At 45.8% G+C, this 15,841-nt stretch overlaps 1 protein-coding gene across 8 annotated transcripts in view; it reads left to right on the top strand.

Annotated features, from left to right (window-relative positions):
* Window positions 1-11,464, top strand: part of KCNG3 (potassium voltage-gated channel modifier subfamily G member 3) — an 85,013-nt gene extending 73,549 nt beyond the window's left edge. For 4 of the 8 annotated variants that reach the window (XM_072770375.1, XM_072770377.1, XM_072770378.1 and 1 more), the window contains exons 6-7: window positions 8,254-8,426; window positions 9,143-11,464. In XM_072770375.1, the coding sequence (XP_072626476.1) occupies window positions 8,254-8,382 (129 nt within the window). In that variant the 3' untranslated portion in view covers window positions 8,383-8,426; window positions 9,143-11,464. The remainder of the gene's footprint in view (window positions 1-8,253; window positions 8,427-9,142) is intronic. The other 4 variants (XM_072770383.1, XM_072770380.1, XM_072770381.1 and 1 more) reach the window with 2 other exon arrangements.
* The last annotated feature ends 4,377 nt before the right edge of the window (window positions 11,465-15,841 follow it).

Consider the following 15,841-nt stretch of genomic DNA (forward strand, 5'->3'; position numbering starts at 1 on the left):
AGGTGTGGGCTGCAGGACGGACAAATAGTCAATGGCAGACAAGGCCCCTTTCCCCAAATGTATTAGAGGAAGGTGACACAGAGAGAGACCTTGGGTTCATGCTTACAAAGCATTTCCAACATTCAGCATCATTTCCTCAGGACAGTTCCCCAGGTTTGGGTTTTAGTACATCTCGACTTCGTTTGAACAGAACTGATGAAAGAATTCTTTAGCCAATTTCAGATGCTTTACTCATTATGGATAAAGAGATCTCCCTAGATTCTGCTAATTCCCTTGTCAGTAAAATTAGGGTCCAGAATTTAAGATAGTAACAAAAGCGCTTGGCGTCACAAAACTATCTTTATTGATTGAATTAATCAAAGACAAGAGATATAAAGTGTTAAAAAGAGAGTTGAGAGTGTCCTAGATGCTAGCTCTTTTGATCGATGAGGAGGCCTGGAGGAACAGCCTTTTCAGGAAGCTATGGTGAGAAATTTGGGCTGTTTCTGTTATTGCCAAATCTCTACGAAATTTACAATGCTTACAAATATAAATTCCAGTCCTTGGCCCCCAAGCTGATTGTAAATAAACCAACCTTAAGGACACCTTTGCAAACTAAAAGGTGCCTGAAGCAGAGTTTGAGCTCATGTAATTAGCTGTGATTCATGGGGGCTGCAATCAGTTTGGCCTGGGCCCTTACGCAGCTCTCACAGGCTTGCCTCCTGGTCACTGAAGTAAGGAGAGTACAGGAGGGGGGAGCTTCTTGGGGCACCCCATGAGGAGAACATGGGATCAGTTACACCATCTTAGACATGGAGTTCTTTTTTTTTTTTTTTTTTTTAAGATTTTATTTACTTGAGAGGGAGGGAAAGAGAGAGAAAGAGAATCTGAAGCAAGTCTCCATATTGAGCCCAACACAGGGCTAGATTCCACAACCCTGAGATCATGACCTGAGCTGAAACTAAGAGTCAGATGCTTAACCAACTGAGCCACCTAGGCGACACTTCTCTTTCCTTCTTAATAAGGACACAAGAGAATGAGGCACATGGGTCCTGCATTTGGAATGCGAATCTGACTGCAGAGCCACATCCTGGCCAAGCAGCCTGGGAGGAAACAGTTATAGCAGCTCTCACCAGAAGAGTCCTAGAAGATTACCCAGGACAAGCTCGGCCCACAGCGCTTCCCCTCTGAATAGGGGTGGGCAGCAATGGCCAAAGCTAGACTGCCTCAAGAAACAAATGAGTGTCCCCACGAACACTTGCTGAGAAGTGCCCAAATTGGACTCAGAGAAAATGCAAGAGAATGAAAATATAAGTGAATCAATCATAGTTTCAGATAGATTTGTAGCTTGGGAGGTGAGTCCTATAAATGAACGCTGGTCGGAGAATTGTTCTAACAGCTCACTGAATATTTGTTAATTGTTTGAATCACCTAAAAGCAGCAGTCCTCTGAGGAAAGAACAAAGACTTCCAAATAGTTCTGAGAAAGGCATGGAGCTGCTCCACAGAATCCAACCAGCCTTATTCAGGGGAGTTTGATAAACAACCCAGCAGCCTTTTCTTCTCAGCTTTCATTTTCTCCCTTCTGATCATTCCCGTATTTCATGACTTCTAGTTTCCTTCATTCACTCTTACCCTCAGGGATAGGGTCACGGAGCAATCGGGGATACATTCAGGAACAGAATATTAAAGGTGCCACCCTTGTTCTGCATTAAAGAGAGAACATCATAGAGCCATGGAAAATGAAGCAAATCCTTCACCTAGGACGGCTTGGAATAGATCATTCCCCCGGCTCTGCACCCATCATCCGTAAACAAATCCAGTGCTTTTCTACAGGATTTTAAAAGATTTTATTCCTAATCCATTTTTCTCCCTAGAGCTTTGGAAATATGGCTCTGTAATTTAATGATTACAGGAGATGAGCAAAAGAATGAACTAAATGAGATAGCATCAGCGTGCCTTGTAATGAAGGGCTAAATTTTCCAAATATAGAGCAAAATCCAATTGTAGTGCTGTTGTTTATGATTCCTGCCTAACAGTGACACGAGAGACCCTGTGGGAACACATGCATGACCTTTCCCACATAAAAAGCCTTCCCCTTGGCTCTTTACAGAGTTTAGGGAGATAAACCAAAAGATCAATTTCTCTAAATCACCCTCACTGCCCTGTATAGCAGTAACTTTGCTGACAGAACAAGCCTCTAGTGGAACAAGACATACCCCGAAGCAATGAACAATCACCAGTAGTTACCATTAGAGACAGCCAGTACCCAAAACACCAAGGGATTTTCCTGTGGCCTATAAGAGGAGTTAAAAAGTGTGTATCTATATATACCACATCTCCTCTATCCTTTCATCTATCAAAGGACACTTAGGCTGCTTCCATAATTAGCTATTGTAGGTAATGCTGGGTCATACCATATAAAAAAACACAATGTGGTCTCCTGGATTAAAACCTGGAATAAAAAAAATAAAAATAAAAAAATAAAACCTGGAATAGTGGGTGTGCCTGGGTGGCTCAGCAGGTTAAGCGTCTGCCTTCAGCTCCCGTCATGATCTCAAGGTCCTGGGATGGAGCCCTGTGTCCTGCTCCCTGCTCAGCAGAGTCTGCTTCTCCCTCTGCCTCTGCCTCTCCCCTCCACTGGTTCTCTCTCTCTCTCTCTCTCTCAAGTAAGTAAATAAAATCTTAAAAACAAAACCAAACCAAACCCTGAAATAGTAAGAGAACTTCACCAGAAAAACTGATGAAATGAGAATAAAGTCTGCAGTTTAGTGAATAGTAGTGGACTGATGTTAATTTCTTAGATTTGACAGATGCACCATGTGGTACTATGTTAGTTACCCTTAGGAGAAACTGGGTGACAGGCATGTAGAACTCTGTTCTCTGTACTATTATTGCAACTTTTCTGTAGATAGAGAAATAAAAAATAAAAAGTCTACGTTAGTGGCTCCTGGGTGGCTCAGTCAGCTAAGCATCCACCTTTAGCTCAGGTCATGATCCTGGGGTCCTGGGATTGAGCCTCCTGTCGGGCTCCCTGCTCCATGGGGAGTCTGCTTCTCCCTCAACCTCTGCATCTGTCCCTCCAGCGCCCAGCTCATGTGCTCTCTCTCTCTCTCAAATAAATACATAAAATCTCTTAAAAAAAAAAAAAGTTTAGGGGCAGCCCACGTGGCTCAGCAGTTTAGGGCCGCCTTCAGCCCGGGGCGTGATCCTGGAGGCCCGAGGATCTAGTCCCACATCGGGCTCCCTGCATGGAGCCTGCTTCTCCCTCTGCCGATGTCTCTGCCTCTCTCTAATAAATAAATAAAATCTTAAAAAAAAAAAAGTTTATGTTTTAAGAAGTAAAGGGGTGCCTGGTTGGCTCAGTCAGTTGAGCATCAGACTTTGATACCATCTCAGGTCATGGTCTCAGCGTTGTGAGATTGAACCCATGGGGCTCAGCATGGGGTCTTCTTGTCCCTCTCCCTCCCGCCTCCCCGCCCCTTTCCCCTGCTTGCGTGTGCCTCTCTCTCTAAAATAAATGAATAAAAGCCTTTTAAAAAAAGTGAGGCCACATTTTCATTGGCTATTGGTGGGAGCATTGATGAAGGCTGGTGTTCTGACCCTGCTCACCAAAAACTTTAGAAGTGCACAGGCCCTCTGAATATACTTTCACTCCTGGGAATCTGTTGTAAGGGAACAGTCAAAAGTGTCCATCCCAGCACTCTCTGTAATGGGGAAAGCTGGCTGCAAACCTAAAGGCTAAAATTGGGGCCATAGGAACAATGATGTAACCACACCGAGGAATAGGCTAAGGTACTGAAAGCAATATAGGAAAAGTAAATTTGATGATGTGCAAGGGCTGTCACCATATACTGTTGAATGAAAAAAGCCAGTAACAGACTATTCTGTATATCATGTTTCTCTCTCTCTCTTTAAATATATGCACACTTAGGAGAATGGTAGGAGATACATCAAAGTATAAAGAGTGGCTTTCTCAGAGGCACCAGGGTGACTCAGTGGTTAAGCATCTGTCTTTGGCTCAGGTCTTGATCCTGGGATCCTGGGATCGAGTCCCACATCAGGCTCCCCAGGGGTAGCCTGCTTCTCCCTCTGCCTGCTTCTCTCTCTGTGTCTCTCATGAATATTTTTTTTTTTAAAGTGGTTTTCTCTAGGCAAATGAGATTGTGGGTGCTATAGACTGAATTGCGTCTCCTTTAAATTCATATGTTGAAGCTGTAAACTCCCAATGTGATTGACTGTATTTGGAGATAGGGCCTTCATGGAGGCAATTAGGGTTACATGAAGTCATAAAGGTGGGGTCCTGATCCTACCTATAGAATTAGGCCTGGGTGGCTCAGTTGGTTAAGCATCTGCCTTTGGTTCAGGTCATGATCCTGGGGTCCCGGGGCTGAGCCCCGCATTGGGCTCCCTGCTCAGCGGGGACCCTGCTTCTCCCTCTTCCTCTGCCTCTCCTGCTCCCTCTGCTTGTACACACACTCTCTCTCTCTGTCAAATAAAGAAATAAAATATTAAAAAAAAAAAAAAAAGAATTAGGCCTTCTAAGAAGAGAGATCTCCCTCTCTGGGGACTTGCCTCAAGTGATCACAGAGCTAGAAGGCAGCTGTCCACAAGCCAAGAAGAAAGCTCTCACTGAAACCCAACTACACTGGCACCCTGATCTTGGACTTCCAGCCTCCAGAACTGTGAGAAAGCAAATGTCTGTTAGTTAAGGTACCCAGTCTGTGGTATTTTGTTATCGTATTTAGTCAGCCTGAGCTGACTAAAACAGTGGGTATTCTAAGTTTTCTTGTTTTTGCTCTCTTGCTTTTTTGTAATGAATAAGAATTGCTTTATTATTTGGAGAACAAAGAATGTGACAATTGTATTCTTTCCTTTTACTATTGACAGAAGGAAACACAACTCCCCAGGTTTCCTTCAGGAATAGTCTTTGCAATCATTTCCTCATGAAGTCAACCTACAGTTAGGCTCTTTATATCAGGCCCTACGTTGGGTGTAGAGATTACTTCAAAATAAAATCTTTAAAAAAAATAAGAGGGATCCCTGGGTGGCACAGCGGTTTGGTGCCTGCCTTTGGCCCAGGGCGCAGTCCTGGATATCCGGGATCGAGTCCCACGTCGGGCTCCTGGTGCATGGAGCCTGCTTCTCCCTCTGCCTGTGTCTCTGCCTCTCTCTCTCACTGTGTGCCTATCATAAATAAAAAAAAAAAAAAATAAGATGTTCATCTGTATATATTAACTTTTTGTTGGCCACCATATAAGTAAGCAAACAGGTAATATACCTCATGAGTGAGGTTTGGGGAGGTTACAGGACTTGCCAAGGTCACATGCCTAGAGGAGGTAGAGCCAGGACCCAGAGCTGGGCCTCTGGACTCCAAGATCAGTGCCTATCTCTGTTCTGAGTTCCTGCCTGTCCAGCTCTTTTTTTTTTTTTTTTTTTTTTGTAGCAGTCCTGCATGAATCCATCTCATAAGTAGGAGTCAGGAGTCAGAGAGCTGACTCAGTCCTCCAGAGTCCCACCCCAGGCAAATTCTGGTCCTCACAAATTTCATATTGGAGGCAAAATGATGTTACATCCTTCCACTTCCATGCCAACCATGACCTATTTCTGGGTCTTGTGTTTTCTGGAAACTCAAAGGCTGTGCAAGCTTTGATGGAGGTTCAAGCAGGCAGCCTTGACTTATCCTGTGCATCTGCTTGGCTGCAAGGTGAAGTCTGGACATTGGACTCCAGAAGCAAGGTGGCACTTTGTGAAAATGGCTCTGCTAGAGCTGGAAAATTCAGGATCTGTCAGTGTTGGGATCTAGCTTCAGATCTATTTATGCAATCGTTCTAAATTGGCAAGTATGAGCTTAGATAAACATCTTTAAATCCTTTTAGGGATTTTGAGTTTTTGTAGTAGTGAATGAGCAGTTGCATTATTTCCTGAATTCTTTTTTTATGTATTTATTTTAAGAGAGTGTGTGCAAGTGGGGGAAGGGGCAGAGGGAGAGACTATCCAAGCAGACTCCCACTAAGTGCAGAGCCCATACATGAGGCTCAATCCCTGACCCATAACAGGGCTGTTATGTTCCTCAAAGGTGAGGACTAGTCTTTGGCCAGCATCTCAAGGGCAGCACTTGTTCATTCTGACATTCTCAGGGCTGACCTCAGTGACTTGCAGATCCTTGACCTGAGCTGAATCCAAGAGTTGGATGCTCAACCAACTGAGTCACCCAGGGATCCCCTATTTTCCAGATTCTTTTTTTTTTTTAAAGATTTTATTTATTTATTCATGACAGACACAGAGAGAGAGAGAGAGAGAGAGAGAGAGAGAGAGAGAGGCAGAGACACAGGCAGAGGGAGAAGCAGGCTCCATTCAGGGAGCCCGACGTGGGACTCAATCCTGGGTCTCCAGGATCACACCCTGGGCTGAAAGCGGCGCTAAACCTCTGAGCCACCTGGGCTGCCGTATTTTCCAGATTCTTAATGTTCATAAAGTTAAATAAAAATTTAGGGGACTAAACATAAGGAGAACCAGGAGGAATTTGTATTGGCATGGGGATTGGTACTGCTCTCTTTGACTATGGAAATTTTAAAAAATCAATTTACCTATAAAGTAATAAAATTTAAAAAAAGCTCCGTCCTCTATGTGCAGTGGATATATCAGTGCTTGAAAGTGCAAGGCATTGCACTAGGCTTCTAGGAGATGCAATGTTGAATATAAAAAGAATACCTACTCTCAAGATATGACCAGTCCACTGGAGGAGATAGACATGCACACATAGTGTTACCCAAGGCAGTCAGGTTTCAATCCTGGATGGTGGTTGAAAATTCGAGGAAGATGATTTTAACTGTCATGATTGCTGGAGATTATCTCTGGCATTTGGGCACATTCAGGGATGCTGAACATCCTACACTCTTGGGAAGTGTTCCATACAACACAAACTTGTCTGGCTCAAAATACTGAATAGTCTCAAGGGAGGATCCAGTGCAGGAAAAACCCTGGGTGGAGAGGCTGAAGTTTCCAGGGAGAGGACACTGAACTGATGCCAGCAGGTGTGTGTGGGGCATTGAGACAGGCACAGAGGGGGCCAGGGATATTTTAGCAGAAGGGGCAAGGTGAGCCAATGTCAGAAGTGAGAACACATGGGCCATCATCTTAGAATGAGAAGTAATTCAAGGTTTGGGCAGTTGGAGGTAAGACTGGAAACATAATAGGTCTTGAAGTGCCATGCTAACTAAGTAGTTTGGATTCATTTCCTGAGTGGTGCATAGGTCCCGTAGGTACACAAGACAAGGAACAAGAGCACAACTGCTCAGGAAGGTTGACTCTGGCCACAATGTGTGGGACAGGGCAGACTGCTGCTTCCTCATATCTGGGGTCTGTGATTTACTTTACTTTGCCTCTCTAGGCCCCGATTTCTCATTTACAAAATACCCAGCACACAAATTGTTTCCAGGTTTAAATGAGACATTATGCAAAGTACCCAGCATGTGTTGCGCAGTGCACGGCAGCAGCGTCAGTAATAGTGGCCATTATAGTTTGTGGCTTCAGGTATATTGGTTCCTGCTGCTCCCACTACCAGCTGCCGGCCCAGAAAGCTGACCGTAGATATGCAAATTGGTGTGTCTTGATGCAAAAGTGTGTTAGCCACTGGTGAGAGGGATGGTTCCCCTCTTTCGCCCTTGACCTTCTTTCCCACTGGGGAAATTGAGGACGCCCAGCCGCAGCCCATACCATGACTCTGTTCCCAGATGGATTATCCCTAAATCACAAAGGAGGTTGTGGAGTCATTCAGGACCTCAGAACATCTGACAGAGGCCTACCCTTTCTTGATTTCTTTCTTTCCTTCCTTCCAAGATTTTGTTTATGTAGTGACAGAGAAGAAGAGAGAGCACAAGCAGGGGGAGCTGCAGGCAGAGGGAGAGGGAGAAGCAGGCTCCCCGCTGAGCAGGGAGCCCGATGTGGGAATCCATCCCAGGAGTCTGGGATTATGATCTGAGCGGAAGGCAGACGCTTCACGGGCTAAGCCTCCCAGGTGAAGCGAGGTCCTCTCTTCTAAAACTCTCCGAGGCTGCCCATCTGTGCAGCTGTGCACGCAGGTTCAGATTCTTCAGCGTGGCCTCCGAGCGCCCCTAGCGGCCTGTCCTGCCCACACAGCCCATCCCTGGCCCTCTGCACCTCCAGCTGGCTTTCCTTGAAACCTCCCTGCGCCTTGCTGACACTGGGACTTTCTGCCTCAGGGTCCCACATCACTTTCTCTCCCTACTGAAATCCTGTTTATCTTTCTCAGTCCAGCTCAGCTGCCTCCGCTTCCAGGAAGTCTTCTCCTGCCTTCTGCCTCGGGAAGGGCTCCCTCTGCAACCTTGACGCACTTGGCCATGGCCTGCCCGGTTCCGCACCTTGTGTCGTGGTGGGTTGACTGGCAACTGACGTTTGCCTTTGGGGCTGTTATGTTCCTCAAAGGTGAGGACTAGTCTTTGGCCAGCATCTCAAGGGCAGCACTTGTTCATTCTGACATTCTCAGGGCTGACCTCAGTGCCTTGATCCTTGGTAGTGATAAATATTTTTTCACCAGGATTAAATTTTTCTCTCCTCTACTGTTTGGTGCTTTGTAACTGGCCAACAAATCTTTTTGACTTGATTTGAGGACTGAGTGAAGAAAGACTAGCACCTGGGAGGCATTTGTTCCCCCAATTATTTACAAGAAATAGCAGAGGCCTGAAGTTATAAACGACAACTGGCAGCGCAGCCGACAGCCCATGTGTCCCAGCTTTCTGGAGTGGCAGTGGTGGTCTTGCTGACAGCCTCACTCCAGAGAGTGGCAACGCTGGCACCTACAGACCTGGGGTGAGCCAGGTAGGCAGAACAGGGGAGAGGAGGTGTGGAGAAGCACCAGCTGAGGGATTTGGGGAAGGGAAGCCAGCATTTCAGCTTGAACCTTACAACACACTTCTCTTTGGAAAGCCAGCAACAGGATCATTAATGCTGCTTTTTAAAATTTAGACAGTCTGTTTCACTCAAGCAGTTCTGAGGTTTGATGACCAGTAAGCTGATGGCTTGGGAGGTTGTTCTAATAACTTTATTTTCACAAAATGAAAGCAAATGGCCCCATCATTGTTGTTATTAAACCACTAGGTGGTTTCTATTTTTAAAAAGATGTGTTTTTTTTTTTTTTTAAGAGAGAGTGAGAGAGCACAAGCGGGAGGAACGGCAGAAGGAGAGGGAAAGAGAAAATCCTCAAGCAAACTCCCTGCTGAGCGAGGAGCCTATGCACCAGGCCACTTGAATCCCAGGACCCTGAGTGGAAACCAAGAGTCGGCTGCTTCACCGATTACACCACCCAGGCGCCCCATTAGGTGGTTTTTAGACAACTGAACAGTAGGCTGAGTCAAACCAGAGCTGGAGATCCATCCCCAACTCCTAGTTAGAGCAGACCCCCATTGCCGCTCTGGTTTGCAGGTCTAAAAGCTGTTGATCATATCTTCAAGAACTGAGCAACATTGTGGAACGTCTTGTACCGTATTCTCAGGCCTTTGCCCTTCCTCCCCAAGTCCATCTCCTGAGTGGGCCTGAAGAAATAGGGTGGGGATGATGGCTGATTGAGCCACTGTGGAACTCCACCAGTGGTCCTTACCTAGGGTGTCAGGCCTGCAAGCACTTTAGGTGACAAGTCCATCCACAGCCCTCTCGTGGCTCTCCTGAGACCACCAGCAAGGCTGGCCAGGATTCTGAGTTTACAAAACCAATCCAAGTCTCAGCCGTCATAGGCTTCCTTTATTTGACCAATGGACTCCTTACAGGCAAAAGGGAAAAGAAACATGCTTACGTCATTAGAAATTGGCACAGGTCACCAAGAGGTGACTAGAGGCCAGAGAAGGGGCTTGAGGTCTAGGCGGGGACATGGGGTGGGACTTGCAGCCTTATTTCTCCAAGGACAAACCTGTTGAAGTTGACCTTTCAACATCACGCCACCTGATTTCCTGGCCAAACTGGCTTCTTCCCCCTACAATACTTGCCACAGACCGCAGCTGCATACCTCCAGGCTGTTGGAACAAGTCATCTGTTCTTAAAAAAATAAAATAAAATATCCCTTTTTGAAGACTACAAGGCATCCCACCACCCAGGGCGAGTGCCATAGAACAAACACCAGTCTTTGGGCTCCGTTTCAAGCCATTAACTTAATGGCTCTGGTGCTTGGAAGCTCTGCTGAGGACAAGAGTTACCCTGTTACATAAACATATTCATCTGGCTAAAAACATGTTATTGTTTTCGGAGTAATGGTCATTCGAAGTAATGTGTGTGTGCGTTTTTCCCTTCTGATCATCGTGAATAGTATTCAGGCTCTTTTGGAAAAGTGGTAACAGCCCCCATGAAGCTCAAAGAACGACAGCATTTCCTTTCCTCCCGATCAGACGGGCTATTAGAATCATTTTGCACAAGTCGAGGGCTGGTACCCGGCCATCACCGCTGAGAAGGTAATTAGGAGATAATGTCAGTGGCAGAGAAAGTTGTCAGAGCAGAGTGGTCTCCTGCCGCTCTCCGAGCGTAGAGTGTGCATGTGGGGAGGACACAATCCTTAGTGCAAATAAATGTGAAGGAAGAGCCCAACCATCCCTTTGCTGCTGAGGAGAGGATCGTCGGGTTGCAGGGCTCTGCCGCCGGCTTCACCCACCAAAGGCCCGTCCGGCCGCTGCTCCCCTAACTCTCTACGCAGACGTGGGCAGAGGCGGGCGTCCCCGATTATTACAATGCACAGCGGAGATAAGGAGGCAGCTAATTGAATTTAATTCGCTGAGGAGGCAACCAATTTTGTGCCGAAGCTTAACTGCTGGATGGTAAATATTTTGCACTTGGTGCTCATCTCCTGAAAACTGAATGCCAATTGTTTTTGCAAGACAGATTGTTGGGTCGAAGGGCAGAATGGTGGGCAGTCAGGGAACGGCTGGCAGGGCCCCCAGGCCTGGCCTTTAGCCCGTGTTGGTGGGTTGGCCTGCTCTCCCTATTGCCAGCGCCTGCTGCCCGAGGGACACACGACAGGGACCAGGGTCTGTGAGGCAGGCTCTGTGAGGAGATTCTAGGTCCAAATTTAGATTTGCCAAAGTAAACAAAAATGCAAGCCTCCCTCTCTCTGTATGTGACAGCTAGTAGAACGGTTGGAATGTATGTGTGTGTGTGTGCCTGCACGCAGTGCTTATTTATGGAAAAGCTGTTCCTTGAGGTTTTAGATAGTGGGTGATACCGTGTATTTCTGAACTTTGTCTGCCACCAGTGGTCAGCAGTCAGCACTCGGCTGTTTTGCTCCTGTTTCTCTTGGATCTGGGTTATTTCTTCACTCTCCTTTTTCTCTGTTTCCTTACTACCCTTAATCGACTTCATTTCAGAACTGACCCGAGATGCTGCCACACATTTTCCTCCTGGGAAGAATAATTCACATTTTATCTCTGATTGAGTACTTAGCATAGTATTTGGCCATCACAGATACTCAACAAGAATTTGTGGGACAAGGCAGCCCGGGGGGCTCAGCAGTTTAGCGCCGCCTGCAGCCCAGGGCCTGATCCTGGAGACCCGGGATCGAGTCCCACATTGGGCTCCCTACATGGAGCCTGCTTCTCCCTCTGCCTGTGTCTCTGCCTCTCTCTTTGTGTCTCTCATAAATAAATAAACATCTTCTTTAAAAAAAAAAGAATTTGTGGGACGAATAAGTGAAAAAAAAAAAAAAAACCTGTTCTATATTTGTCTTTTTCTCAAGGAACTAGGCAGGAGGTGTGACTCCAGGGCCTTTGGGTTGTGATGGTTATGGTTTGAGCCATGAAAACCTTATCCACCCAAACTGGGTGGGGGGGTGTCTCAAGGAAGGTTATCATTTTTTTTAATCTTTTTTTTTTTAAGATTTTATTTATTCATGAGAGACAGAGAGAGAGGGAGAGAGAGGGAGAGAGAGAGGCAGAGACACAGGCAGAGGGAGCAGGCTCCATGCAGGGAGCCTGACGTGGGACTCGATCCCCAGTCTCCAGGATCTGGCCCTGGGCTGAAGGCGGCGCTAAACCGCTGCACCACCGGGGCTGCCCAGGTTATCATTTCTTCATCTGTACCTGGGAGTGGCTGTCTAATCATCGGGGCCCAAGGGGTGGCATCTAATGCCACAGCGCCTGGCAGTTCACTTGGGTTCTTCATAACTCACAAGGGTCCTGTCACTTGAGACAATGTTTTTCTTTGTGACTCACACTAAGAACTAAGGAATGAATTCAGGTACTCACATAGACCAGTCCCAGTGTGGGGTAGTTATTGTCTGAAAACAGTCAGATAAAACAAAATTAATTACAGCAAGAAAATAAAAGAAGTTCTGGTAGAATGAACTCGATGAACTTATAATTACTGAGATTTCTTTTCCTTTGAGAAGACACACTTATCAGAGATGGACTCTGTTGAACCAAGGCTGGAAAGTGGTAACTGCATAGTGATTGTGGGAAAACCAGGGGGTGGGAGCAAGAGGAGAATTTAGTGAACAAAAGTCAGAAATTCCAGTGGGATGTTTCCTGTATATGTATCAGACTGGGAGAATCAAGGTGGCAGCTGCCTTGGAGGCTAAAAAAAACAGTCATTCTCTGGGGATCCAATGCAGACCTTCAGGCATGGAGGATGTATATATATTTTCTACCATTATATTTTTTACAAAATGGACATATTCCTCTCTTTTTAAATAAAACTTTATACAATTTAAAAATATCACAAAAGTAAATAAAATCAAAGGTATGTATCCATGTAATCTTACCTTGTAGTAGTAACCAGATTGAGAGGACATTGGTTCTGCCATACCCATGTGGGGCTCCCCTCAGGTCACCTGAAAACAGATCTCATATGCACAGCCCAAGCAAGGGGTGACTGTCCCCATAGATCCATCTGTGTGGGGTAATTCTGAGGGCCCTCAGGAGGTGAAGCCCAGGGAGGGGGGCCACAGCGCCCATCAACACACCGTTGATTGGCTCTGTCCCTTCCAGGCTCATTGCTCCTTCTGGGCTTCCTAAGATCATCTCCCAAATAAAGTGGTTGCACACAAATGCTTGCTTCATGATGTGGTTGGGGACCCCTAACGCATTCATAATCACCTCCTCAATTTACACTGTCTTGCACCCAGAACCAGAGAAGGGCCATGGCTTGGGAGCCCTCCTGCCTTTCTGCCTCCTTTTCTTTCCTACCCAAGCCTCTCTGGTCCTCACCTCTGCGTTCCTTTTGCTGCTCAGCTCCCTGGTCCAGAGCCCATCTCTCTTCTCATGGAATCACATTCCCACCCAACATACATTTTCTTGTTTATTTTGGTAATATAAGTACATTTTAGAGGCACACCCTAATTTACAGCTCAATAGGTAACACATTCAATCATCATTTGCTCAGGCACACGTGTCGATCATCATTGTGTCAAGCATAGAGCAGACGAGAGGAGTAGGTCTTATGTCTATCCTCAAAGCAGAGAGTAGGAAGACAGAGACATTTGTGAAATAGGTGCAGTATAGTATGTCAATTGTTATTATACATTATACACATTGGGGAAGAGAATTGGTGTTGGAGTTAGGAACTTAGAATGCAATAGAAACAATGCAATGTTTGATGGTCGCCACCTAAGTGTGATAGGTTGAATAATGGCTACAGGTTCCACACTGCCTGCAGAATGAGTTTCGAACATCTTCACCAGAGACGTTTGTCAGAAGCTTGTGAGACGCAAGTGGAATAATGCAGGCCTGCCCCAAAGATGTCCACATCCTAATCCCCAGCACCTGTGAATATATTAATTTACATGGTAAAAGAGACTGCAGATATAATTAAATTACACATCGTGAGAGGGGAGATTGACCTGGATTATTTTTTTCTTATTTTTTTTAAAGATTTTTATTTATTCATTAGAGACAGAGAGAGAGAGAGGCAGAGACACAGGTAGAGGGAGAAGCAGACTCCATTCCGGGAGCCCGACATGGGACTCGATCCCGGGTCTCCAGGATCACGCCCTGGGCTGAAAACAGCACTAAACCACTGAGCCACCCGGGCTGCTCTTTTTTTTTATGATTTATTTTTTATTTTTATTGATTTATGATAGTCACAGAGAGAGAGAGAGAGAGAGAGAGGCAGAGACACAGGCAGAGGGAGAAGCAGGCCCCATGCACCGGGAGCCCGATGTGGGATTCGATCCCGGGTCTCCAGGATAGCGCCCTGGGCCAAAGGCAGGCGCCAAACCGCTGGGCCACCCAGAGATCCCATTCTTTTTTTTTTTTTTTTTAATTTCCGGGCTGCTCTTAACCTGGATTATCCAAGAAATAATCACAAGAGACCTTGTAAGAGGGAAGTAGAAATGTCAGACTCAGAGAAAGATTTAAAGATGCTACACTGCTATCTTTGAAGACAGAGGAAGGGACCATGAGCTAGAGAATGAAGGCACCAAGAATCTGGAAAAGGAATCAGCCCTGCCAATGCCTTGACCTTGTCCAGTGGAACTGATTTTGGACTTGTGACCTCCTGAATTATGAGTAAATTTGTATTATGTTAAGCCACTAAAAATATGGTAATTTGCTATGGCACTAATAGGAAACTAATACAGCAGGTAAACAAACTTGTTATGAGGGGCACCTGAGTGGCATAGTTGGTTAAACCTCTGACTCTTGATTTCAGATCAGATGTTGATCTCAGGGTCATGAGTTCAAGTCCCGTGTTAAAAAAAAAAAAAAAAACAAGGGACACCTGGGTGGCTCAGTGGTTGAGCATCGCCTTTGGCTTGGGTCGTGATTCCAGGGTCCTGGAATCATGTCTCATATCGGGCTCCCCCACAGGGAGCCTGCTTCTCCCTCTGCCTGTGTCTCTGCCTCTCTCTGTGTGTTTCATAAATAAATAAATAAAATCTTTAAAACAACAACAAAAAACAAAGCAAGAAGGAAAGAAAAAGAAACCTGTTACCAGATAAAATACAAGACAACCAGTTAAATTTGAAGTTCAGATAAACAATGAATATTTTTTTAGTATAATTTTTTTGGTATATCTCATGCAATATTTGGGATATACCTATACTGAAAAATTATTTATTGTTTATCTGAACTTCAAATTTAACAGAGCGTTTCTTACTACTATTTGTTAAACCCGGCCACCCTACCGATAGCTGAATTGGGCAATGGCCCCACTGAAGGTAGGTCTGGGTGCCTGGGCCTCCTGGGACCCACCATCAGGTTCCTGGTCCCCTGGAAAACTGAGCCCTTCTTATCCTCAACTACCTCCAGAGTCCTAATCCTCAAGCCCAGCCACAGGACCTGAGGATGAAGAAAGGGAGGTCTGAGTCCTAAAGCAAGGCTCCCCAGAGTACTGGTCCTTCCCAAGTCAGCCCTGGGGAGCAGGCAACTGCCTGCCAGAGGAGATTCTGCAGGACACTGGGACTGGATCAGTGTATGACCTTCACGATCCACTGGCTGAATGAATACAACATTGAGAGACTCATAAATCTGCTAGGAGATATTGTCATAATTACCTTTGAGGTTTAAGAAATGCAAATCAAAACAACAAAATATTTTTGCCCATCAAATTAGCTAAAACTTGAAAGATAAGAGTGACAGCTGATTTTTTGGGTGCTAAGGTTGTCCCAGGAACTTGGAGATGGATTCCCTGATGTAGTTCCCACAGCAACCTTTGCTGCTGGTTCTGTCATCCTCACTCCTGATAAGGAGTGAGGCTTAGTGATGCTAAGCAGGTGGTGTGGCCATGAGGCTCCACACACCCCGGGGTAGAGGGGATGGAGGAATGGCTGTGGCCCTTCTGTAAGGTGACTAGGCAATACCTAACAAGATTTAGATGCATACTCTCATCAACTCAGATTTGCTCATCAATGGGGGCCTATTGAAATAAAT

Source organism: Canis lupus, chromosome 12, assembly GCF_048164855.1.
Source record: "Canis lupus baileyi chromosome 12, mCanLup2.hap1, whole genome shotgun sequence".
Classification (NCBI taxonomy): Eukaryota; Metazoa; Chordata; class Mammalia; order Carnivora; family Canidae; genus Canis; species Canis lupus.